General features: G+C 47.4%; 1 protein-coding gene across 1 annotated transcript in view; it reads right to left on the bottom strand.

Annotated features, from left to right (window-relative positions):
• The window catches only part of NOX4 (NADPH oxidase 4), a 369265-nt gene extending 348402 nt beyond the window's left edge, over positions 1–20863 (bottom strand). Inside the window, exons 1-2 of the mRNA XM_075334714.1 lie at positions 20625–20863; positions 12560–12655 (exon numbers count right to left, since the gene is read on the bottom strand). Of these exons, the coding sequence (XP_075190829.1) occupies positions 12560–12655; positions 20625–20681 (153 nt within the window). The 5' untranslated portion in view covers positions 20682–20863. The remainder of the gene's footprint in view (positions 1–12559; positions 12656–20624) is intronic.
• Positions 20864–27341: the final 6478 nt, after the last annotated feature.

The following is a 27341-nucleotide window of genomic DNA, read 5'->3' on the forward strand; positions in this document are numbered from 1 at the left end:
TGGACCAAGCAGAATGGAGAACAGAGCGTGGCGCGCTCAGCATAAGCAAGCGCTCGCTGAAGCCTCCGGGCAGAAGATCAGCCAAGACCGGGAGCTCCCCTGGAGGGACTCCGGGCACCGGACTTGTGTGCCAATCTGGTGTGCTTTGATACGTTAGTTTTAAAATGTTTTTTTATTGATAAGAAAGAAAAAGAATACTGCTGAAGAAACGTGTGTGTGTTTTCTATATGCGTTGTCTTGCAGGTGCGGAACCTCGCCAGGAGGCTGAGGTTAAAGAGGGGAGGAATGTAAGGGGTAGTCGGACCCCCGAACCGGGAAAGAGAATCCCCCCCTGAAGACGCCACAGGAGTATGGTGGCACATTGTACCATGTTATGTACGGTTCTTCCCCCCCCTGGTAACAGTGACAGGGAAGGAAGGGGCAGGGCAGCCTAGGAGGGAAGAGAAGGGGGGTTGGGCTCTGAATGCAGGGCAGTGTGCTGTGAGATGTAACATGGGAGAGAGCTGAGGAGAAGTGCCGGGGCAGAGTGCAGGAGTGGGTGCTTTGGCAGTGGAGCGAAGAAGTTGGAGCTAATCCGGAGCCGGTAGTGAGTACTGGAGCCGTCCCCTAGTTCAATACAAATCCCTGGGAAAGGGCTGGACTAAAATCGGGATAGGAGTACCACTGCTAGGGGGATAACAATTGGCCCCTGCAGGCAAAGGAAAGTGCCCGTAGAGAAAAAGGAAACCGTTTTCGTAGAAAAGGACTTGTAACTTGTAACGTACTAAAGTAAGCCTGCTGCAAACAGAAAGATGGAAGCTTTGTTTAATAAAACGGTGTTTGGTTTACCCGCTGCCTGCAATTGCCTCTTTCCTGAAAGTGAAGAAGGAGCTGGAGAGCACAGAAAGAACGCTGTCATGAATGGGCCCCATGCATCCACACTCTGCCCCAACAACACACCTGTTTTACAAGTAACGGCCGGGCCGGGGTTCAGCCTGCGTTCCACAAGGCGAGGGGACCCGACTACACCCCCTGAGGCGCCCCCTGCCCCCGTTACATACACATACACATTAAAAAAAAAAAATTGAAAAACACTGCCTACCTTCCCCCGAAACTGTTCTGGTTATTGCTGGCTGCATGTGAGTGGAGACATGTACCGCCCAATTACTGACTTCCATTGAGGTTCAGTTCAAGTCAGGGTCACAAGATGAACCTTATCTAAAGTTTAACTGTGCCCCCCGAACCAAACTTCCAATGGTTCGCTCATCTCTGTTTTCCCCCTGTCTGTCTCCCTCCCCTTGTGTTGTAATATTGTAGTGGTGAGACTAGTGCTTTTGTTGGCCTTTTCACTAGCCAGGGCGAGTTCATGGCAAGCGAGGGCCTAGGTATGTGATCGGCGATGGGGGAAGGGAGCTGTATAGGGATGTTAGGTAGTCCGCTCCTAAGCACCAGAGCATTGTATCATGTTCCCAATGTATCTTGTGTGTTGCGACAGTCATTGGGAGTTCCCTTGTACCAGGTGGAATCCGGCCTATGAGACCAGGGAGTGTGGTGTGGCAACTCAACACATAGAGGAATAGCGAGAACAAGTAGTGATAGATGGGTGCACAGCCCAATATCTAAATCCAGGCGAAAGTAACAAACTTGCATACACTTTATATCTACATGTAGTATGTGGACCTCAATGCCACCGAACAGAGAGTTAGCCAAGGTAGATGCTATGGGGCTCTTATAGAACGAGGAACCAACTTTGGCTGGTGTCATTGTCACACTAGGTACGGGGAATTATCAAGCGAAGTGGCAAAGGGAAAGGAAACCCTGTGTCTATGATAGGGGAAGATGGTGATCCCTGACCAAACCTACTGCTGGTCCCTGGGGTCCCTCACCACTATAGATAGGTTCCGCACCAATGCGCCGAGCCGGATACCTGACCCTAGGTATCTCTAGTGCTGGGCCCAGGAGTCCGTCACCACCCTAGATAGGTTCTGCATCTATATGCCGAGCTGGATACCTGACCCTAGTTATTGCTAGTGCTTGACCCTAAATAGGGAATGGGTGGGATGAGCTCTTCGTCAACCCCAATAAACACTAAAGAAGATACAAGAAGGACACACGGGGGAGGGGGAAAAGCATGAACTACTTATCCACAGATGACTCAGGCAGAAGTTCAGCAAAGTTTTCAGCAACGATACCACAGAGGAGTACAAGCCACCTGCTTGCACCCAGGGCTTTAATGAACTGAAAATATCACCAGCACCAGTCCAAGGAAAGAAGGGATATTTAAGTAACAACAGAATACTGATGATCAGAATGGATGGAAGGAGAGCTCCACTGGGTCCTAAAGGGGAAGAGATGAATCCAGTAGGAAAGTTACCTATACCAATAAATACTGACAGCAGGAACCATTTTGCGTAGCTGGACGCTGTGACCTTCTATGGCCAGAAACCACATGACTGTCTATCACCTGTGACACTCTTTGGTATTGGGTAGCAAGTACTCCCCTCCCATGAGGAACTATATTTTTTGCAAATAAGGGTTTCCAGAATTAGAATGAGGGTATTCTGGCTTATAGTGGGGCGCCCGCTAAGCTGCGTACACAACCCGTTATCCAATTAATTGATGGCGAGATCTTCAGAACATGTAGACAGCTCCTTATTAAATAGAAATATCTGCTGCCATCTTTTGTGTTCTACATTTCTGTTACTATTTCCTCGATCCCTGTGTGAGGCTTTCTGAAGGTCTTCTCCTCCCCGTAAAGGTCAGCGCAGCCGTTGCTGACAGCGTCCACGCTCATTTTTTCTTTTTTTTTTGCCTATTCCGCACACAAGGCATCGAGAGAGCCTTCACATTATTGCATCCGGGAGGTGACACCCGGCCAAGAATCCGTCCCCATCATTTCCTCAATCTGCCGCATTGTACATTTCATTTTTCGGGGAGGATTAATCTCCGCTGCCTCGAACAGATACGACCGGCCGCCGTGCGATCCTTTCTTATCAGAAGCTTCACCGAGCGACCGGGGAAAAGCCAATTAATGGAGCAAACCGCAAAATAAAAAAAAATTCCAAAAAATGAACATTCATATTTTTTGTTTTTCTGCCATCCTTCCACAATTTCTGGACACAGAAACGTATCATGAGTGACTTAATGCGGATCTATTGATCAGTTACAAAGGAGGATCAGTTATTTCCTGGATTACCCATTAAATAAGAATTCTGAAGCATCTTTTCTGTGTTGTGCTGTCCCTCTATTGTTCCCCCTGGAAACTTAAAGGGGACAATTTTTTTTTTTCCCTCCTTTTTTATTTCTTAAACACAAATATTTGGTGCTAAAAATCATTTTTGCAGTTTGGTTTCTTCTGAAGTTTTGCACCGTTTGGTTTTTACAGACTTTTTGTTTCCCTGCATATTCAACTTTGATGTGGTCTGTGGTCATAAATCAATTGGGTAGAGGTTTAAAAAAAAACAACAAAAAAAAACAACAGGTAAGAGTTATAAACTATCCCATTGGGTCATCTCATCAGGGTGAGCTCACTAATGGCTTCTCAGTTAACTCATCTTTGTTTCTGTGCACATTCCACTTTGATGTGGTCTACAGTCATGGCCAAAAGTTTTGAGAATGACACCAAAATTCTATTTTCACATGATCTGTTGCCCTCTGGTTTTTAATTGTGTTTGTCTGATGTTTACATCACATACAGAAATATAATTGCAATCATATTATGAGACCAGAAGGTTCTATTGACAGTTAGAATGAGTTAATGCAGCAAGTCAATATTTGCAGTGTTGACCCTTCTTCTTCAGGACCTCTGCGATTCTCCCGGGCATGCTCTCAATCACCTTCTGGAGCAAATCCTGACTGATCGCTGTCCATTCTTGCATAAGCAATGCTTGCATTTTGCCAGAATTTGTTGTTTTTTGTTTGCCCACCCGTCTCTTGATGATTGCCCACAAGTTCTCAATGGGATTAAGATCTGGGGAGTTTCCAGACCATGGACCCAAAATCTCTATGTTTTGTTCCAGGAGCCATTTAGTGATCTCCTTTGCTTTATGGCAAGGCGCTCCATCATGCTGGAAAAGGCATTGCTGGGCGCCAAACTGCTCTTGGACAGTTGGGAGAAGTTGCTCTTGGAGGACATTCTGGTACATTCTTTATTCATGGCTGTATTTTTAGGCAAGACTGTGAGTGGTGCGATTCCCTTGGCTGAGAAGCAACCCCACACATGAATGGTTTCAGGATGCTTAACAGTTGGCATGAGACAAGACTGGTGGTAGCGCTCACCTCTTCTTCTCCTAATAAGCTGTTTTCCAGATGTCCCAAACAATTGAAAAAGGGGATTCATCTGAGAAAATGACTTTACCCCAGTCCTCAGCAGTCCACTCCCTGTACCTCTTGCAGAATATCAGTCGGTCCCTGATGTTTTTTCTGGAGAGAAGTGGCTTCTTTGCTGCCCTCCTTGAAACCAGGCCTTGCTCAAGCAGTCTCCGCCTCACAGTGCGTGCAGAAGCCCTCACACCAGCCCGCTGCCATTGCTGAGCTAGCTCGCCACTGCTGGTAGTCTGATTCCGCAGCTGAAACAGTTTTAAGATACGGTCCTGGCGTTTGCTGGTCCTTCTTGGGCGCCCGGGAGCCTTTTTGGCAACAATGGAAGCTCTCTCCTTGAAGTTCTTGATGATGCGATAGATTGATGACTGAGGTGCAATCTTTGTAGCTGCGATACTCTTCCCTGTTAGGCCATTTTTGTGCAGAGCAATGAAGGCTGCACGTGTTTCTTTAGAGATAACCATGGTTAACTGAAGAGAAACAATGATACCAAGCACCAGCCTCCTTTTAAAGTGTCCAGTGGTGTCATTCTTACTTAATCATGACTGATTGATCGCCAGCCCTGACCTCATCAACACCCACACCTGTGTTAATGGAACAATCACTAAAACAATGTTAGCTGCTTCTTTTAAGGCAGGAATGCAATGATGTTGAAATGTGCTTTAGGGGTTAAAGTTCATTTTCTTAGCCAATATTGACTTTGCAAGTAATTGCTGTTAAGCTGATCACTCTTTATGACATTCTGGAGTATATGCAAATTGCCATTAGAAAAACTTAAGCAGTAGACTTTGTAAAAATTAATATTTGTAGCATTCTCCAAACTTTTGGCCATGACTGTATGGTCATAAATCAACTGAGAAGAGGTAAAAAAAAGACATGTAAAAGTTATCAACTATTCCATTAGGTCATCAGAATGAGCTCATTAATGGTTTCTCGGGTAACTCATCATAGTTTCTCTGCACATTCAACTTTGATGTGGTCTGTAGTCATAAATCAATTGAGAAGAGGTTAAAAAAAGAGAGTGAAAAGTTATAAACTATCCCATAGGGTCATCAGGATGAGCTCACTAACTGATTCTCAGTTAACTCAACTTTGTTTCTCTGCACATTCAACTTTGATGTGGTCTGTGGTCATAAATCAATTGAGAAGAGGTAAAAAGGACAGGTAAAAGAGTTACAAACTATCCCATCTGGTTATGCAGCCAGCCAAAGACAGTATAGCACAGAGGAAATAGAAGGCAAACAGTACACAATTTTGAATGAAAACACAAATACAGTAATTGTATTTGGCCAAGAATACATATATGTAATAAACATACAATTGGGTGTTTCTAATCTCTACCCTGGCACTGTCCAGTCAGAGCTGACAGTGCTGGAAAGTCCTCTAGGAAACGTAAAGGAGACCATGTTTTGGGGTTTTTGCCTTTTTTAGTACTTAAATGCAAATATTTGGAGCTAAAAATATTTTTTGCAATTTGGTTTCTTATGAAATTTTGCACCGTTTGGTTTTTACAGGCTCTTTGTTTCCCTGCACATTGAACTTTGATGTGGTCTGTGGTCATAAGTCAACTGAGAAAAGGTAAAAAAAAATAAAAGACAGGTAAGAGAGCTGTTATCTATCCCATAGGGTCATCAGGATGAGCTCACTAATTGATTCTCCGTTAACTCAACTTTGTTTCTCTGCACATTCAACTTTGATGTGGTCTGTGGTCATACATTAATTGAGAAGAGGTTAAAAAAGAGAGTTAAGAGGGTTATAAACTATCCCATAGGGTCATCAGGATGAGCTCACTAACTGATTCTCAGTTAACTCATCTTTGTTTCTCTGCACATTCAACTTTGATGTAGTCTGTGGTCATAAATCAATTGAGAAGAGGTAAAAAGAAAAGACAGGTAAAAGAGTTATTAACCATCCTATAGGGTCATCAAGATAAGCTCACTAATAGATTCTCAGTTAACTCATCTTTGTTTCTGTGCACATTCCTCTTTGATGTGGTCTGTGGTCATAAATCAACTGAGAAGAGGTAAAAAAGACGAGTAAAAGAGTTACTAACTATCCCATTGGGTCATCAGGATGAGCTCACTAACAGATTCTCAGTTAACTCATTATGTATCTAGCAATAGACAGTGTAGCACAGAGGATATAGAAGGAAAATGGTCGAAAATTTTGAATGAAACCCAATTACAATAACTATTTTTAGCCAAGAATACATATATTTAATAAACAGACAATTGGGTGTGGCCAGTCTCCACCCTGGCACTGTCCAGTTCAGACATTCTATTTCTCATCAAACCGCAATTTTTAAGCAATTTTTCAGTATGCACGTAAAAGTTTTCCATAGTTTAGAGGGGTTGTGTGGGGACAAAACCACTGGTGACGTATCTGTCTCAGAATTGTTTTTTTATTATAGATAGCAATAAGGAAAAATAAAATATAAAAATCAACTAAAATATTTCAAAATAAAAAAAATCACTTACAATATTTTAAAAATACCTTTATCATACCCCCCCCCCCCCCCCCCATTTTAAACAATAGGTAATATCCTGATGACACATTCCCTTTAATGGAGCGTATTGACAGGACAGGTCATCCTCTTTTTATTAGGGATGAATTGATCAATTCTAACCATATTGAATTTATCTCAAATATCAGAAAAAAATTGAGCCCCAACAATATATTAGCTTAAGGGGGTTTTACAACTGATGGCCTATCCTTAGGATAGGTCCTCAACAGGGCCGGTGCCACCACCTGGCACACCCGGGCAAGTGCCCTGGACAAAACACGAGGGCCCACTTCACTTGCTGTCAGGGACAACGTCAGCGCTGCTTGCCCGATGGTGAATGTGGCGCCCTGGACAAGCCAGGACGTCACAGGTACTGCAACAACACACCCCACACCCCGGTTAGGCACACCAGCCACAAACATACAAATCCTTGTTGCCTCCCTCCAGGGGCTGATGTCCACACCAGGTGGGGCGGAGCCAGGCGGTTGGCTCCTCCCACTGAGGAGTTCACAGTCCTGGAGGTGGGAAAGAAGGTCAGATAGATAGTGATAAGGAGTTGAGTAGGAGAGTTGAAAGTTGAAGAAGGTAGTAGTGGAGGAGCAGATTGACCGTGTCCGGGTACGTGGCCCGGGCACATACAGCAAGGTTGGCAGACGGTGGTGACCATCTGCAGGAGAGGCAGATTGACGCACAACCGTAAGGACCGGGGACGGGCGGTGGCCCGCCGGTACCGGACCGGGGAGCGAAGAGAAGCCAGCACCATCCGGCAGGGCCTACGGACCCCGACCAGGCTAGGAGTCGCCGTTAAACCGGTCAAATCCATCAGCGACGGGAACCTCCATGGTTTCCCAGCAACAAAGACTCGACTGAAGGCAACCGTCCAAACCGTGAGGGAGATAAAGCTACCGCCAGAGCTAGAGCTCCCAGGGCCAGAGCCTGCGGGCAACAAAAGGGGCTCCCTTAGCCAACACACCGCTGGGGAGCGGGTTACCGGTGGGAAGCCATCGGGGCCGAGAACATAACACCGGTGCAGGGAGAGACTGTTACCGCCAACCGAACGGGAGTGACCGCCGCAGCCGTCTGTGGGACTCGTCCATCCAGCCGTTTGTTTTACAAGAGACTCCGTGTGCGTTACTGGCTGAGTAAGTACCACCGTGCCATCTGGCACTGCGCTGCCCCGCGACCCTGCACCTGGCCAGGCCCCGCAATCCACCAAACAGACAATAACTCCGGGCCCCGGGACTACCAAAATCCCCCTACCCACGGAGGGGAGAGAAACATCCCAGCTGCTCCCTGTCATCGCTCCCGGGATCCCCGTACAGAGCAGCGGTGGTACCCCAACCTCACCACACACCGTGGGTGGCGTCACGAACCGACATCCCAAACCCCAACAAACCACCCTTTTCACTCACGGACGAGGAGCGCCGCTCGAGTCCCCGGATCCGGCCCACCGCTCGAGCCACCGAGCAGCAGCAGCGCCGGACCCGAGCGTGGTGAGCGCAGCGTCCCCTCCCCACCCGCGACATGTCGCCAGCCCTTTATAATGTATGGGGCTGTGCCCCCCTCCCCCTTGTGCGCTGTCTCTCTGCACTATGTGATAAGCGCAGCCTCCTGGCTGCTACCAGCTTATGCATAAGCGGGGTCCAGTGACGTCACCTGACACCTGCGGTCAGCAGCATTGATCTCCTCCATTGCTGGGACCCCGCTCAGCTGTAAGGACGGTGCTCTCATCACACAGCACGAGGGGGAGAAAAGAGAAAGCACGGGGGAAAGACGGCACAGGGGGACAAGAGAGAGCACGGGGGCGAAGAGAGACCACTGGGGAGAAGAGAGACCAAGGGGGATAGATGGCACAGGGGGAGAAGAGAGACCACTGGGGAGAAGAGAGACCAAGGGGGATAGATGGCACAGGGGGAGAAGAGAGAGCACGGGGGCAAAGAGAGACCACTGGGGAGAAGAGAGACCAAGGGGGATAGACAGCACAGGGGGAGAAGAGAGAGAAATGGGGCGAAGAGAGACCACAGGGCGAAGAGAGACCAAGGGGGATAGATGGCACAGGGGGAGAAGAGAGAGCACGGGGGCGAAGAGAGACCAAGGGGGATAGATGGCACAGGGGGAGAAGAGAGAGCACGGGGGCGAAGAGAGACCACTGGGGAGAAGAGAGACCAAGGGGGATAGATGGCATAGGGGGAGAAGAGAGAGCACGGGGGCGAAGAGAGACCACTGGGGAGAAGAGAGACCAAGGAGGATAGATGGCACAGGGGCAGAAGAGAGAGCACTGGGGTGAAGAGAGACGACTGGGAAGAAGAGAGACCAAGGAGGATAGACGGCACAGGGGGAGAAGAGAGAGCACGGGGGCGAAGAGAGACCACTGGGAAGAAGAGAGACCAAGGGGGATAGACGGTACAGGGGGAGAAGAGAGAGCACGGGGGCGTAGAGAGACCACTGGGGAGAAGAGAGACCAAGGGGGATAGATGGCACAGGGGGAGAAGAGAGAGCACTGGGGAGAAGAGAGACCAAGGGGGATAGACGGTACAGGGAGAGAAGAGAGAGCACGGGGGCGTAGAGAGACCACTGGGGAGAAGAGAGACCAAGGGGGATAGACGGCACAGGGGGAGAAGAGAGAGCACGGGGGCGAAGAGAGACCACTGGGGAGAAGAGAGACCAAGGGGGATAGACGGCACAGGGGGAGAAGAGAGACCAAGGGGGAGAAGAGATGGCACAGGAAGAGAAGAGAGAGCACGGGGGAGAGACAGCACAGGGGTAGAAGAGAGAGCAAGGGGGATAGACCGCATAGGGGGGGGAGGAGAGAGAGCACGGGGGAGAAGAGAGAGACCGCACGAGGGAGAAGAGAGAGTGCACGGGGGGTTAAATTTACATGAATTGTATTATTTAGAATATATACATACACACAAACATACTTTATATTATAATCATGAATCGTGGAATGTATTAAAGGTGCCCCGGGACTACCAAAATCCCCCTATCCACGGAGGGGAGAGAAACATCCCAGCTGCTCCCTGTCATCGCTCCCGGGATCCCCGTACAGAGCAGCGGTGGTACCCCAACCTCACCACACACCATGGGTGGCGTCACGAACCGACATCCCAAACCCCAACAAACCACCCTTTTCACTCACGGGCGAGGAGCGCCGCTCGAGTCCCCGGATCCGGCCCACCGCTCGAGCCACCGAGCAGCAGCAGCGCCGGACCCGAGCGTGGTGAGCGCAGCGTCCCCTCCCCGCCCGCGACATGTCGCCAGCCCTTTATAATGTATGGGGCTGTGCCCCTCCTCCCCCTTGTGCGCTGTCTCTCTGCACTATGTGATAAGCGCAGCCTCCTGGCTGCTACCAGCTTATGAATAAGCGGGGTCCAGTGACGTCACCTGACACCTGCGGTCAGCAGCATTGATCTCCTCCATTGCTGGGACCCCGCTCAGCTGTAAGGACGGTGCTCTCATCACACAGCACGAGGGGGAGAAAAGAGAAAGCACGGGGGAAATACGGCACAGGGGGACAAGAGAGAGCACGGGGGTGAAGAGAGACCACTGGGGAGAAGAGAGACCAAGGGGGATAGACGGTACAGGGGGAGAAGAGAGAGCACGGGGGCGAAGAGAGACCACTGGGGAGAAGAGAGACCAAGGGGGATAGATGGCACAGGGGGAGAAGAGAGAGCACGGGGGCAAAGAGAGACCACGGGGCGAAGAGAGACCAAGGGGGATAGATGGCACAGGGGGAGAAGAGAGACCACTGGGGAGAAGAGAGGCCAAGGGGGATAGATGGCATAGGGGGAGAAGAGAGAGCATGGGGGCGAAGAGAGACCACTGGGGAGAAGAGAGACCAAGGAGGATAGACGGCACAGGGGGAGAAGAGAGAGCATGGGGGCGAAGAGAGACCACTGGGGAGAAGAGAGACCAAGGGGGATAGACGGTACAGGGGGAGAAGAGAGAGCACCGGGGCATAGAGAGACCACTGGGGAGAAGAGAGACCAAGGGGGATAGACGGCACAGGGTGAGAAGACAGAGCACGGGGGTGAAGAGAGACCACTGGGGAGAAGAGAGACCAAGGGGGATAGACGGTACAGGGAGAGAAGAGAGAGCACGGGGGCGTAGAGAGACCACTGGGGAGAAGAGAGACCAAGGGGGATAGACGGCACAGGGGGAGAAGAGAGAGCACGGGGGCGAAGAGAGACCACTGGGGAGAAGAGAGACCAAGGGGGATAGATGGCACAGGGGGAGAAGAGAGAGCACGGGGGCGAAGAGAGACCACTGGGGAGAAGAGAGACCAAGAAGGATAGACGGCACAGGGGGAGAAGAGAGAGCACGGGGGCGAAGAGAGACGACTGGGGAGAAGAGAGACCAAGGGGGATAGACGGCACAGGGGGAGAAGAGAGACCAAGGGGGATAGACGGCACAGGGGGAGAAGAGAGACCAAGGGGGAGAGACGGCACAGGGGGAGAAGAGAGAGCAAGGGGGATAGACCACATAGGGGGGGAGGAGAGAGAGAACGGGGGAGAAGAGAGAGACCGCACGAGGGAGAAGAGAGAGTGCACGGGGGGTTAAATTTACATGAATTGTATTATTTAGAATATATACATACACACAAACACACTTTATATTATAATCATGAATCGTGGAATGTATTAAAGGTGCCCACTGGGACTCTTTCACCCAGGGCCCACGAAAATCTGGAACCGCCCCTGGTCATCAATGTCAGATTGGCCAATGTCCAACACCCCCACCTATTGATCTGAATGGGAGGCGAATGTGCAGTACTAGGCAGCGGCCACTATCAGAAGATGGAGCAGCTCCGGAACTGAGCATTTCCGGCTGCCTGCTGCCACCAGTGGCACAGAGAACAGCTGATCGGCAGGGGTGCTGGGTTTAGAACCCCGGCTGATCTGACATTGAGGATAAGCCATTAATGTAAAAGTAGTGGACACCCTCATTAACTTTGCTTAAATCGTTTTAGGTTTGGGTAGGAGTTAAAAAATGAAAAAACAAAACATTCTCAGCTTCCGGTGTCGCAGCACCCTGTCCAGTCCCCCACTGGCTCACTTCTTCTGCCCAGCTCCAGGCTTCTTTTCTGTCTTAAGTCTTCCACCGCTGAATAGGACACAATCAAAGAAGTCACAGTGCCAAAAAGTGAGGAAAACTGAAAGTGGAAGAGAAAATTGGAGCCAGAGGAGGACGAGGCGGGGAGCTGCAGCACCAGGGCAGGTGAAGGGTGCGATGAATATCATATTTTTAAACCTCTGTGTTGGAAACAGATTTTACGAGCAATTACATTTCCAGCAAATAAATTTTAAGTGAATCAAATTTTGGTAGACCGTTCCCATTATCCAGGGCATATACATGGATTGTGACTTCCATTATATTCAATTCCTACAAGAACTCAGTTGCTTCTTCCCTCTTGGGTTTTCCATGGCCGGCAATGTCCTCTGTGAAGTCGGCGCAGCACCACCACATCCGTTCTACCTGCCTGGAAACTAATTGAGATCCCACAGCTTCCTCATTCCACAGACTGATGGTGGAGAGTTTAAAGGACCCCTGCAGCTGTGGAAGAGGGGAAGGGAGGGGGGTCTCCAGCAATCTGTCAGTTCATTCAATCCCAGGGAGAGGCAGCAACTAAGCAAACAGCGGCCTTTGTTCTCCATTTGTCAGCTTTTCCACTGTAGCAAGTCAGTGTCTGTCACCCCGGCCAGGCGCCTGGTCACATCTCATATAGCATCCAAAAACATTGCCCCTGTGAAGACTTACCCCCAGCATCTGGTGCAAGTAGTGGTACTGTGGGCCGCTGTAGTACCGGGCGAAGGTTCTCCAGAATAGTAGAGTATTGATGGCCAGCCAGACAAACTGGGGAGAAAAAGAAGAGACATTAGTAGAGGGGTCATTGGGGTCTTTTAGGCACCAGGTCATGGATGCATCTGCTGCGGCCCCCGATATCTGCACCCATCTGTCTCACGTATCATATACTCTCCAGCATTACAAATCCTTGCATACCGACCCAGAATATGGATCCCATAAAATCTATAGTTCCACATTGCACTTCACTGCGGCTTTGATTTCCCACAGGCACAGAGGCGTTTCGTAAATTTGTGCATCTGTGCCCGGCTACGATTTGTGCCGATTTCTAGTATAAAATTATAGCAATTCTTATATATAAGAATTGTAAAATTATAGCCAGGCCCCTACACCCTCCAGCTAAACTCCGTCCACTGTTCTCATCATTGTTTAAAAAAACTGATGACAGAAACACAATACAGTTAAAAAAAAAAAACAACTAATATATAAAGGTGTGTGTGTGTAAGTATGTGTGTGTGTGTGTGTGTGTGTGTGTGTGTGCGTGTGTGTCTCCGCTAAAGGAATCCGCACCGTCGCATTTACAATCACAAAATGTTGCACAGACACCCCATGTGACCCAGTGAACGTCATAGACTATGTTTTCACAGGAAAATTTAACTCCGCGCTTTACAGTTACTCTCCAAAAAACCTGTCTCCATTAAAGTAAATGGAGCCTGAAAATACTGGTTTTAATAGCAGCTGTGATTGGTTGCTATAGGAACAAAAGACATTGTTAGTATAAGAAGCTTATGTGTGAGGTAATATGATGTCGGTGGAGAGATGGATAGAGACAGAAAGAGACAAAGAGACAGACAGACAAAGTAAGAAGCAGACAAGGAAACAAACAGACAGAGACAGAAGTAAAAGAGACAGAGGGATAGAGACAGACGGTGAAAGAGACAGACGGTGAAAGAGACAGACGGTGAAAGAGACAGACGGTGAAAGAGACAGACGGGGAAAGAGACAGACGGGGAAAGAGACAGACGGTGAAAGAGACAGACGGTGAAAGAGACAGACGGGGAAAGAGACAGACGGGGAAAGAGACAGACGGGGAAAGAGACAGACGGGGAAAGAGACAGACGGGGAAAGAGACAGACGGGGAAAGAGACAGACGGGGAAAGAGACAGACGGGGAAAAAGAGACAGACGGGGAAAGAGACAGACGGGGAAAGAGACAGACGGGGAAAGAGACAGACGGGGAAAGAGACAGACGGGGAAAGAGACAGACGGGGAAAGAGACAGACGGGGAAAGAGACAGACGGGGAAAGAGACAGACGGGGAAAGAGACAGACGGGGAAAGAGACAGACGGGGAAAGAGACAGACGGGGAAAGAGACAGACGGGGAAAGAGACAGACGGGGAAAGAGACAGACGGGGAAAGAGACAGACGGGGAAAGAGACAGACGGGGAAAGAGACAGACGGGGAAAGAGACAGACCGGGAAAGAGACAGACCGGGAAAGAGACAGGCAGACAGGAAGACAGGGACAGAGGCAAGCAGACAGGGACAGAGGAGACTGACAAAGATAAATGGGACAGACAGACCTTGATAGAGACAGACTGTGAAAGAGACAGACGGTGAAAGAGACAGACGGTGAAAGAGACAGACGGGGAAAGAAACAGACGGGGAAAGAAACAGACGGGGAAAGAGACAAACGGGGAAAGAGACAGACGGGGAAAGAGACAGACAGAGATGGAGAGACAGACAGACTAATACAAAGACAGACAGAGATCGAAATAGACAGATATAGACACAGATGGACAAGGAAAGAGACAGACAGCGACACACAGAGAAAGACTGGGAGAGAGACAGAGAGACAGTTACTATCCCGGGCAATGCCCAGGTACTATAGCTAGTATATATTATATATATACATTGTAGAATTTGCCAAAATTTGCAACTTTTTACAATTGAACAAACCTTGATGAGTTTGCATTAAACTATACAAAGGGTTCTCATAGATGAATGCTATGAGAGCTGAATATTTATGACATATTTGAGAGATATCCCTTCTACGGGATGTACGGAGGCTTACTGAGCACTTACAGATCTTTGCAATTACAGAACCAGAAGTGATACATAAAGTCAACAGTATGGACTGTGGAAGGGTGTTAACCAACAAAAACGTAAGGTAATAAAGGTACAAAACTCATCTATAGGGGTTTGTGCCAGTCACAACTCCTATACTTGTATGCAGCCAACGGTGGAAAAGCTGCAGCCCCGGGTGCAGTGATTCAAGGTTTGAGACTGGAAACGGGTTGTAGTGCCGCGCTATTCACCACGCCAGAATTTATGATTGATTAATGTCTTTTTATTTTCATGGACAGGTCAATGCGTTTCAGGAGTACTCAGCTCCCTTCATCAGATCAAATTTTCCCTTCATCATCAAATTTTGATGTTCTTTTGCCTGAAGTCCTGATGAAGGGAGCGGAGAACTCCTGAAACGCGTTGACCTGTGCATGAAAATGAAAAGACATTATTCAATCATAAATTCTGGAGTGGTAACTAGCGCGGCACCACCTCCCGTTTCCATTCTCAAACCATGAAGATACATAAGGTGTGAGGAATACGGTATATTCATACATGTCCGTCACCTGACAATCATATATTTCCACACATCCTGACATGCATCAAGAAGTCACCCTATTCAGAATAGAAATCCAATTCTTCCATTTTGGAACAAATGGTAAGGAATGAAAGTTAATTATAAGGAGAAAGAAGCCTCTGAAAAGAGCAAGACCCCCTTTTGACAAAAGTAATTCAACTAGGGAAGTGGATGGGCCATTGCTAGTTCTACAAAAGCATCAAAGGGTAACTGGAGGAGACGGGCACCCGAGTAAAAATGATAAAATTGGGGTGTGCGTAGCTCCCACAAATATGGTAGGCATATTTTCGGCCTCAGGACAGCGGCACGCATGTAACACATATTTTGCCTTAATTGTGGGACGTATGTATCAGCCCATAATTAATAACTAGTCGCTGGAAGACAATAGACACATCATGTTTCCTAGGTATGCATAGATAAAACCATAATAGGAAACATGACGGTATTTTCTTCCTTGGGGGACGCTCAGAGGTATGAGGAAATTTGCCATTTCATAATATCCTGGAACCTGAAGGAACTTTTGGGTTTTCATTGGCTGTAAGCCATAATCATTAACATTAACAGAAATAAACGAGTGAAATAGATCCCTCTGTATGTACTGACTCTATATATTATATAGGAATAGACCACCCTGTCTGTAATGACTCTATAAAATATATAATAAACATGTGAAATAGATCCCTCTGTGTGTAATGACTCTATATAATATATAGGAACAGATCCCTCTGTGTGTAATGACTCTATATAATATATAGGTACAGATCCATCTGTGTGTAATGACTCTATATAATATATAGGAACAGATCCCTCTGTGTGTAATGACTCTATATAATATATAGGAATAGATCCCTCTGTGTGTAATGACTCTATATAATATATAGGAACAGATCCCTCTGTGGGTAATGACTATATAATATATAGGAACAGATCCCTCTGTGTGTAATGACTCTATATAATATATAGGAATAGATCCCTCTGTGTGTAATGACTCTATATAATATATAGGAATAGATCCTTCTGTGTATAATGACTATATAATATATAGGAATAGATCCTTCTGTGTATAATGACTATATAATATATAGGAATAGATCCTTCTGTGTGTAATGACTCTATATAATATATAGGAATAGATCCCTCTGTGTGTAATGACTATATAATATATGAATAGATTTCTCTGTGTGTAATGACTCTATATTATATATTTAGGAATAGATCCCTCTGTGTCCATAATGACTCTATATAATATATAGGAATGGATCCCTTTGTGTGTGTAATGACTCTATATAATATATAGGAATAGATCCCTCTGTGTGTAATGACTCTATATAATATATAGGAATAGATCCCTCTGTGTGTAGTGACTCTATATAATATGTAGGAATAAATCCCTCTGTGTGTAATGACTTTATATAATATATAGGAATAGATCTCTCTGTGTGTAATGACTCTATATAATATGTAGCAATAAATCCCTCTGTGTGGAATGACTATATAATATATAGGAACAGATCCCTCTGTGTGTAATGACTCTATATAATATATAGGAATAGATTCCTCTGTGTGTAATGACTCTATATAATGTATAGGAATAGATCCCTCTGTGTGTAATGACTATATATAATATATAGGAATAGATCCCTCTGTGTGTAACTAATGACTCTATATAATGTATAGGAATAGATCCCTCTGTGTGTAATGACTCTATATAATATATGCGTTTCACTTTTTGTATTGAATTACTGAAATAAATTAACTTTGTGATGATATTCTAATTTATTGAGATGCACTGGTATATTATACCCATTCACATGACCTGTATACCACTCTTGGTTACCACAGTACAGTTCGAGGTGACCTCTAGTTCTAGGTGTTATATATGTATTTTCTGGATAATTCATGGCTTTTCAAGAATTGAAATTAGCAGTGAATATATTCGGTGTGAATCAAATTTTGGATCTACACCGGAGATCAAAATTAGAGAACAACACACAGTTTCCTATGTGATTATCTTCTAACATGAGGAAACTTGCAGGATTTTCCGCTTATTTTATAAATTGAATTTATTGTAAAGCAAATAATAAAAATGTAAATGAGATAAATGATAAAGAACACGGATCACAATTAGAGAACACTTTCAGATCAATGCAAGTTATTGTTGTTAATACGGCACTTGGTGCTAATTTCCTTTATTATCTGACAAACCCTATGTAACTGACAGCCTAACTCCCCAGTTTGCACTGACTTTGCAAAAATGGTGTGCCGTTCCAAAGTGACTGAAACCCTCCGGCAGCAGGTTGCCCACATGAAAGCCAAAGGGGTGACTTAATCAACCATAGCAAGAGAAGTTGGTCGTTCCAAGTCTGTGATTTCAAGAATATTGCATCTTTACAACATCACAAACTTCAACATCACCCCCAAGAAGGCTGGTTGGTCTCAAAAGACAAATGCAAGAGAGGACAGGATAATGCAGAGAATCTTCATGGGTAATCGTTTCCACACTGCAGCTGGAATTGCTCAGAAGTTCAGCACTGAACAGGGTAAGAATCTGTCTCGTCATACAGGGTCACGACGTTTAAGAGCATTTGGACTGAAAGCCCACTCTGCAGTGACCAAACCTCTCATTAGCAGAAAGAATCACAAGGCTAGACTCTCCTTTGTTGAGGAGCATGTTGTGTGGCCAGAGGAGAAGTGTCCACAGTTCATTTTATGAAAGCAAGTTTAATTTATTCGGTTCTGATTCAAACATTATGTTCATCGACAAACCGGGGAAAGACTGAACCCAAAGTGTGTTAAGAAGTTGGTGAAAGGCGGTGGAGGAAGTGTCATGGTTTGGGGAGTGTTTTCTGCAGCAGGAGTTGGACCTCTCATACAACTACATGGCAGAGTGAATGCAAGTCTGGATCAGAACCTTCTACAACACGTGGCTCCTTACTTGTGTTCATCACTCAAACAACCAGCAATTTTCATTCAGGACAATGCCCCCGGTCACACAGCAAAATGGGGAAAGTAGATCCTGGAAACAATGAAATGGCCACAGCCCAGAGTCCTGAGCTAAACCCAACAGAAAACCTCTGGAAAATCCTTGGTGACAAAGTTATGGTCAAGAAACCCACAACAGTCAAAGAAGTGTGGAAGAGATTGAAAGAAGAGTGGAGCAAAATCCCACCAGAGCAGTGTGAGAGGCTAGTGATGTCCTGTGGCCGCAGATGTGCTGAAGTCATTCACAGGGACGGCCGGTGTACGTCCTACTGATTGTGACTGTTGTTACCTGCAGAACATTTACTGATCATCTCTCTACAGTCATTGCTGTTCTGTAATGATCATCATCATCACATTTTGGGCGAAATAAAGGTTTTATGTTGATAAACTTTGGATCTTTTGTAAGACCCTGTTCTAGTCACATGGTGCGCCCCTTACACAAAACTGGAGCATGGTCATCAATGTAGATTACATTATTTCTGAAAAAAGCGAGTAATCAGACATTGTTCTCTAATTTTGATCTCCAGTGTATATGCAAACAATACAAATAAATCAGCCATAAAGTGCAACATTTGGATGGTTATACAAAATTTACTACTAATGCAATCATATCAGACTATAGAAGTGGTCCTTCATAAGTAGCTGTTGATGAACTACAACTCCCTAGTAGCCAAGTTTTAGTAGGTGGGACCACTTAGTCTGTACAGGTAATGCAGTCTTGAATATATTATATATATAATATCATGAAAAATACACAACAGTGGGACCACTTAGTCTGTACAGGTAATGCAGTCTTGAATATATTATATATATAATATCATGAAAAATACACAACAGTGGAACCACTTAGTCTGGACAGGTAAAGCAGTCTTTAATATAATATAATATAATATAATATAATATAATATAATATAATATAATATAATATAATATAATATAATATAATATAATATAATATATATATATATATATATATATATATATATATATATATATATATATATATATATATATATATATATATATATATATATATATATGTATATATATTATCATACAAAATACACAAAACTGTGGAATCCTTTAGTCTGGACAGGTAGAGGAGTCTTCAATATAATTAATATATATATATATATATATATATATATATATATATATATATATATATATATATATATATATATATATACATATACAATATCATAAAAAATACAGAAAACTGTGGGATTACTTAGTCTAGACAGGTAAAGCAGTCTTCAATATATATATACACTGTATATATATATATATATATATATATATATATATATATATATATATATATATGTATGTATATATATATATATTATCATAAAAAACACACAAAACTGTGGGATTACTTAGTCTAGACAGGTAAAGCAGTCTTCTATATATATATATATATATATATACACTGTATATATATATATATATATATATATATATATATATATATATATATATATATATATATATATATTATCATAAAAAACACACAAAACTGTGGGATTACTTAGTCTAGACAGGTAAAGCAGTCTTCTATATATATATATATATATATATATGTATATATATATATATATATATATATATATATATACATATTCATTTAGTCTGTACAGGTAAAGCAGTCTTCAATATATCTATATACACTGTATATATATATATATATATATATATATATATATATATATATATATATATATATATATGATCATAAAAAAATACACAAAACTGTGGGATTACTTAGTCTAGACAGGTAAAGCAGTCTTCAGTATAATGTATATAATATCATCATAAAAAATACACAAAACTGCAGGACCACTTAGTCTGTACAGGTGAAGCAGTCTTCAATATAATATATATAATATCATCATTAAAAAGTACACAAAACTGCGGGACCACTTAGTCTGTACAGGTAAAGCAGTCTTCAGTATAATATATATAATATCATCATTAAAAAGTACACAAAACTGCGGGACCACTTAGTCTGTACAGGTAAAGCAGTCTTCAATAAAATATATATAATATCATAAAAAATACACAAAACTGTGGGACCACTTAGTCTGGACAGGTAAAGCAGTCTTCAATAAAATATATATATATATATAATATCATTGTAAAGCGCCATGGAATAAATGGCGCTATAATAATAAATAATAATAATCATAAAAAATACACAAAACTGTGGGATCACTTAGTCTGAACAGGTAAAGCAGTCTTCAATATAATATATATAATATCATGATAAAAAATACACAGAAAAACTTTTGCAAATTTCCTAAAACTTTTCCAACAAATTTTGTAAGGAGGTTAAATAAAAAAAATTAAATATTAATATTCCAAATGGTAAAAAAAAAAATGGAGAAAGCGTCCTACCATGAAGAGATGCTTGAAGCCTTCATTGTAGAGCCAGCTACTACAAGGTAAAGCCATCCTCCTGTCCGCTCCAGCTGTAGTGTAATCAATCCTCAATGGTCAGAGCCCCCTCCCCAGCCGCAGGAAGCTGCTTCCTGTCTTCTCCCCAGTGGTCTTCATGGCTTTATATTCCCAGCCCTGTGTGACCATTCCCAAGTCTCTCCCTTTGGTTAATGATGTGGGACAGACCGCATTGTTACAAACAGGAATCATCAGCAGAAATCACTGCACCAACAACAAGCTGCAAACCACCCCCCCCCCCCCCAAAAAAAAAGTTGTTCCAAACTTTTTCAAAGTTCAGGAAAAAAGTTTAGAAAGATTCTACGTATCGAGTGCGAGAAAGTTACTACGATAGGTAACATATTGTGTCCCCCCCTAAGAAATGCAGGAAGCAGCCTCATCCAATCACCCCATATCTCCAGATCCCTGCCTAACTTTTTCCATTCAGATATAGTTTAACAAAGAGGAGGGATTAGGAGCAGGGGGGCTGCAGCTACAGGGGCCCTGAGGGCTCAGTCTTTTTTTTTTTTTTTTTTGTTGAACAGATGTTTGCTTTTTTTTCCAGGTTGACTGTCAAAGTCGATAAATTAAAAATAATAAAAACATAAAATATGGTATTAAAATATTACATAAATAAGTATAAAACGAATACTGTAAGTTAATGAAAACAAAACAATTTGTAAAAAAATAAAGATAAAATAAAACTAAAAATATCACAACTAAAAAGATAAAATATAACTAAAGAGTCCGAATAAAGTTTTATAATATATGTATGTACAGTACAGACCAAAAGTTTGGATACACCTTCTCATTCAAATAGTTTTCTTTATTTTCAGGACTCTGAAAATTGTAGATTCACATTGAAGGCATCAAAACTATGAAGTAAAATGTGACGCCAACTTGGCGTCACATTAGTTGTCGCGGGCGGGGAGGAGGGTGTCAGCACTGCGCTCACCCCTCTGCTCGGGTCCGGCTGCGGCTGCTCAGTGGTGGCTCGAGCGGTGGACCGGATCCTGGGGGTTCTCGAGCGGCGCTCCTCGCCCGTGAATGAAAGGGGATTGGGTTTTGGGATAAAGTCTATTGTCCGTGACGCCACCCACGGTTGTGGTGATTTGTTAGTGTGTCGCCCTGGGCAAGCCAGAGGACACAGGTCACACACCACTACACCTCACACTCCAGGTAGGCACATCATCCCGCTCGGGTAACTTGTGCTGGACTGTGGGTCAAGGGGTGCTGCCTGGGTTTTAGGGACAGCATCAGGGCCAGGTTGCTTGGGTGGGAGAGAGCGGAAACCGTAGCCGTAAACCGTTGCAACGTTAAAAGTAAATGTGCCTCCCGTCTTGGGAAGAGTTTTGATTAAAAATGTAAATATGTTGATTTTTCAAATGTTATCTTTTTCAGAAAAATAAAACCGGTGTTGGACGGCAGCCCGCGGATGGTCTGCATTTTGCTAAGGGGGAATGTGTCGCCCTGGGCAAGCCAGGGGACACAGGTCACACACCACTACACCCCACACTCCAGGTAGGCACATCACAGCTAACCAGAAATCCTTGTTGCCTTCCTCCAGGAGTCTGATGATGCACACCAGGGGGTGGGCCAGGCGGTTGGCTCCGCCCACCGAGGAGCTCACAACTCTGGAGGCGGGAAAACCAGGCAGTCTAGTCAGGGAGGAAGAAGTGGAAGGAGTGGAGGAGTAGTCTAGACGGGGCTAAAGTAAACAGCTAAGTAGAGGAGTTAAGAAAGTGAAAGTAGAAAAGTGGAAAAAGGAGGAAAGCAAGTGAAGTGACAGAAGAGAAAGAAAGCCTGAAGGGTCCAGCTTTGTGTAGGGCCAGATCAGCAAGGTCAGCAACGGCGGTGACTGTCTGGAGTGGGACCGTTTGGAAGTTCCTGGAAGGACCCCGTTGGCTGTGTGCCCGGTGGTCTGGAGCAGTGTTCCGAAGGACAGTCAGCACCAGGGCAGGGGCCTCTCGGACCCCGGCAAGGCTAGGAGTCGCCAAAATTGCCGAATCCGTCAGTGACGGGGACGCAGATCCCCCAACAACCAAGTCCCGATTGAAGGCAACAGCCCAACCTGAAGCAGAGAGACACCGCCACCGCCACGGCACCAGTTTCTCAGGGCCAGCGCCTGCGGGCAAAGTGTAGAGCTCCTCCGGCCCAGATTGCAGTCGGGGAGCGGGTAACCGGAGGGAATCCACCGCTACCACAAGTCAACCATAGGTGCAAGGAAGAGGGACATCACCGTCACCTACCGGGAGTGCAGGTGCAGCCGTCTGTGGGACCGTCCTACCAGCCGTTTGGTTTACCGTACAAACTGTGTCCACGTCTCAGGCTGAGTGAGTACCACAGTGCCGCAAGGCACAGCGCTGCCCCCGCGTCCCTGCGCCCATCAGGCCCCGCACCTACTTCTCCATCACCGGGCCCCGGGATCACCAACCCCTACCCACGGAGGGGCAACACAACACCTGGCTGCTCCGCATCACCATCCCCGGGAGCCCCCGTACAGAGCAGCGGTGGTGAAATCACCACAACCGTGGGTGGCGTCACGAACTATAACAATCCCCACACCCAACCACAAATCCCTTTTCACTCACGGGCGAGGAGCGTCGCTCGAGGAACCCCGGGATCCGGCCCACAGCTCGAGCCACCACTGAGCAGCTGCCGGACCCGAGCAGAAGGGGTGAGCGTAGTGTGCCGACACCCTCCTCCCCGCCCGCGACAACTTGGCGTCACGAACAGGATCTTACCGCTCTGCCGTCTGGTAGAGGTGCGCCTTGTTACCGCCGGAGGTATCCGGCAGGAAAATTTCAGAAGCCGCCATCTTTGGCGCGAAAAGTTCCCGCTCGAGCGTCTTCTCGAGCAGTAGAGGCGCGAAGGCCAAGACCCCGCCCAGAGAGAGGAGGGGCCGGAAAGAGCTAAGGGGGACGCGATGGCGGCTGGACGCATGTAGCTGCGGCTATAAAAGCAGGGACGCCAGGACTCTGCAGCAACACTGGGTTCCTGGAAAGCACGACTGCCGAGATGTCCGCCCCACCTAGTTCTGCGGAGACTACCGAGCCGGTGTCCGGAACAGCAGCATGGTTGAGGGCCCGGGCGGCGGGGATCTGCCGTCGCTACCAGAGTCGGATCGGCGGGCTGATGGAGCAGTGGGCCGCGGAGGTGGAGGCCCTAGTGGCTGTGGCGCGAGTGTATGGAGTGGAGGCCGTGATGGAGGAGCTGGAGAATGACCCACGCCCCTGTGTCCCCGAGGGACCGGTCGCTGCGGCTGAGGGACCCGGTCTACCCCTGGCTCCTGTGTTACCTCCGTCCTACGCACTCGCGTGCTGCACCGCACCTGGCCCGTCGGGTGTGCCTCCCTCTGTGACTGTGGCGGGGGCAGAAGATAGCGACCCCGGGCCTGACACGGAGCCTGTGTCGGAAGAAGAGGAGGAGGTCGTTGCCCTGCCTGGCATGGAGGCCACTTATATTCCCCGAACCGGAGGCAACGGGTATCGGGCAGCCCTTCCACGCCGTGCTTGCTATGCACTGGAGGGGCTAGTGCCCGTGTCCTTCCACCCCGAACCGGGTGAGGAGGACGAAGACACCCCGTAGGGCAGCGGATGCCCGTTGCACCGTCCCCGTTGGGACCACCACTGAAGTTGCTGTTTGTTTAAAAGTTTTGTAAAGAATGATAAGGAAAATGAAAATTACCGAAGTTTTACCTGATTTGCTTGTGATTGAACCGGCAGGAGCCGGCACCGTTGTCCCCGTGGGGACCGTTTAAAGTTTTTGCATGGGAACTATCCATGGACAAGCCCGTGAACTTGCAGGGCACCACAAACGTTAAGTGGCTTGTAAATATGTTGGTTACCGTTACCGTTTCCGCAATGCCGCCTCCGGAGAGGCAGATTGGAGGGAGGGCCCTCAGCAGAGTAGGCTAGGGCCCAGCCACCAAAGGAACCGGTGGCTACCCTCTGGAGGGAAGGACAGATCCCGCTCGGGTAACTTGTGCTGGACTGTGGGTCAAGGGGTGCTGCCTGGGTTTTAGGGACAGCATCAGGGCCAGGTTGCTTGGGTGGGAGAGAGCGGAAACCGTAGCCGTAAACCGTTGCAACGTTAAAAGTAAATGTGCCTCCCGTCTTGGGAAGAGTTTTGATTAAAAATGTAAATATGTTGATTTTTCAAATGTTATCTTTTTCAGAAAAATAAAACCGGTGTTGGACGGCAGCCCGCGGATGGTCTGCATTTTGCTAAGGGGGAATGTGTCGCCCTGGGCAAGCCAGGGGACACAGGTCACACACCACTACACCCCACACTCCAGGTAGGCACATCACAGCTAACCAGAAATCCTTGTTGCCTTCCTCCAGGAGTCTGATGATGCACACCAGGGGGTGGGCCAGGCGGTTGGCTCCGCCCACCGAGGAGCTCACAACTCTGGAGGCGGGAAAACCAGGCAGTCTAGTCAGGGAGGAAGAAGTGGAAGGAGTGGAGGAGTAGTCTAGACGGGGCTAAAGTAAACAGCTAAGTAGAGGAGTTAAGAAAGTGAAAGTAGAAAAGTGGAAAAAGGAGGAAAGCAAGTGAAGTGACAGAAGAGAAAGAAAGCCTGAAGGGTCCAGCTTTGTGTAGGGCCAGATCAGCAAGGTCAGCAACGGCGGTGACTGTCTGGAGTGGGACCGTTTGGAAGTTCCTGGAAGGACCCCGTTGGCTGTGTGCCCGGTGGTCTGGAGCAGTGTTCCGAAGGACAGTCAGCACCAGGGCAGGGGCCTCTCGGACCCCGGCAAGGCTAGGAGTCGCCAAAATTGCCGAATCCGTCAGTGACGGGGACGCAGATCCCCCAACAACCAAGTCCCGATTGAAGGCAACAGCCCAACCTGAAGCAGAGAGACACCGCCACCGCCACGGCACCAGTTTCTCAGGGCCAGCGCCTGCGGGCAAAGTGTAGAGCTCCTCCGGCCCAGATTGCAGTCGGGGAGCGGGTAACCGGAGGGAATCCACCGCTACCACAAGTCAACCATAGGTGCAAGGAAGAGGGACATCACCGTCACCTACCGGGAGTGCAGGTGCAGCCGTCTGTGGGACCGTCCTACCAGCCGTTTGGTTTACCGTACAAACTGTGTCCACGTCTCAGGCTGAGTGAGTACCACAGTGCCGCAAGGCACAGCGCTGCCCCCGCGTCCCTGCGCCCATCAGGCCCCGCACCTACTTCTCCATCACCGGGCCCCGGGATCACCAACCCCTACCCACGGAGGGGCAACACAACACCTGGCTGCTCCGCATCACCATCCCCGGGAGCCCCCGTACAGAGCAGCGGTGGTGAAATCACCACAACCGTGGGTGGCGTCACGAACTATAACAATCCCCACACCCAACCACAAATCCCTTTTCACTCACGGGCGAGGAGCGTCGCTCGAGGAACCCCGGGATCCGGCCCACAGCTCGAGCCACCACTGAGCAGCTGCCGGACCCGAGCAGAAGGGGTGAGCATAGTGTGCCGACACCCTCCTCCCCGCCCGCGACAACTTGGCGTCACGAACAGGATCTTACCGCTCTGCCGTCTGGTAGAGGTGCGCCTTGTTACCGCCGGAGGTATCCGGCAGGAAAATTTCAGAAGCCGCCATCTTTGGCGCGAAAAGTTCCCGCTCGAGCGTCTTCTCGAGCAGTAGAGGCGCGAAGGCCAAGACCCCGCCCAGAGAGAGGAGGGGCCGGAAAGAGCTAAGGGGGACGCGATGGCGGCTGGACGCATGTAGCTGCGGCTATAAAAGCAGGGACGCCAGGACTCTGCAGCAACACTGGGTTCCTGGAAAGCACGACTGCCGAGATGTCCGCCCCACCTAGTTCTGCGGAGACTACCGAGCCGGTGTCCGGAACAGCAGCATGGTTGAGGGCCCGGGCGGCGGGGATCTGCCGTCGCTACCAGAGTCGGATCGGCGGGCTGATGGAGCAGTGGGCCACGGAGGTGGAGGCCCTAGTGGCTGTGGCGCGAGTGTATGGAGTGGAGGCCGTGATGGAGGAGCTGGAGAATGACCCACGCCCCTGTGTCCCCGAGGGACCGGTCGCTGCGGCTGAGGGACCCGGTCTACCCCTGGCTCCTGTGTTACCTCCGTCCTACGCACTCGCGTGCTGCACCGCACCTGGCCCGTCGGGTGTGCCTCCCTCTGTGACTGTGGCGGGGGCAGAAGATAGCGACCCCGGGCCTGACACGGAGCCTGTGTCGGAAGAAGAGGAGGAGGTCGTTGCCCTGCCTGGCATGGAGGCCACTTATATTCCCCGAACCGGAGGCAACGGGTATCGGGCAGCCCTTCCACGCCGTGCTTGCTATGCACTGGAGGGGCTAGTGCCCGTGTCCTTCCACCCCGAACCGGGTGAGGAGGACGAAGACACCCCGTAGGGCAGCGGATGCCCGTTGCACCGTCCCCGTTGGGACCACCACTGAAGTTGCTGTTTGTTTAAAAGTTTTGTAAAGAATGATAAGGAAAATGAAAATTACCGAAGTTTTACCTGATTTGCTTGTGATTGAACCGGCAGGAGCCGGCACCGTTGTCCCCGTGGGGACCGTTTAAAGTTTTTGCATGGGAACTATCCATGGACAAGCCCGTGAACTTGCAGGGCACCACAAACGTTAAGTGGCTTGTAAATATGTTGGTTACCGTTACCGTTTCCGCAATGCCGCCTCCGGAGAGGCAGATTGGAGGGAGGGCCCTC

This window comes from Anomaloglossus baeobatrachus, chromosome 2, assembly GCF_048569485.1.
Source record: "Anomaloglossus baeobatrachus isolate aAnoBae1 chromosome 2, aAnoBae1.hap1, whole genome shotgun sequence".
NCBI classification, from domain to species: domain Eukaryota; kingdom Metazoa; phylum Chordata; class Amphibia; order Anura; family Aromobatidae; genus Anomaloglossus; species Anomaloglossus baeobatrachus.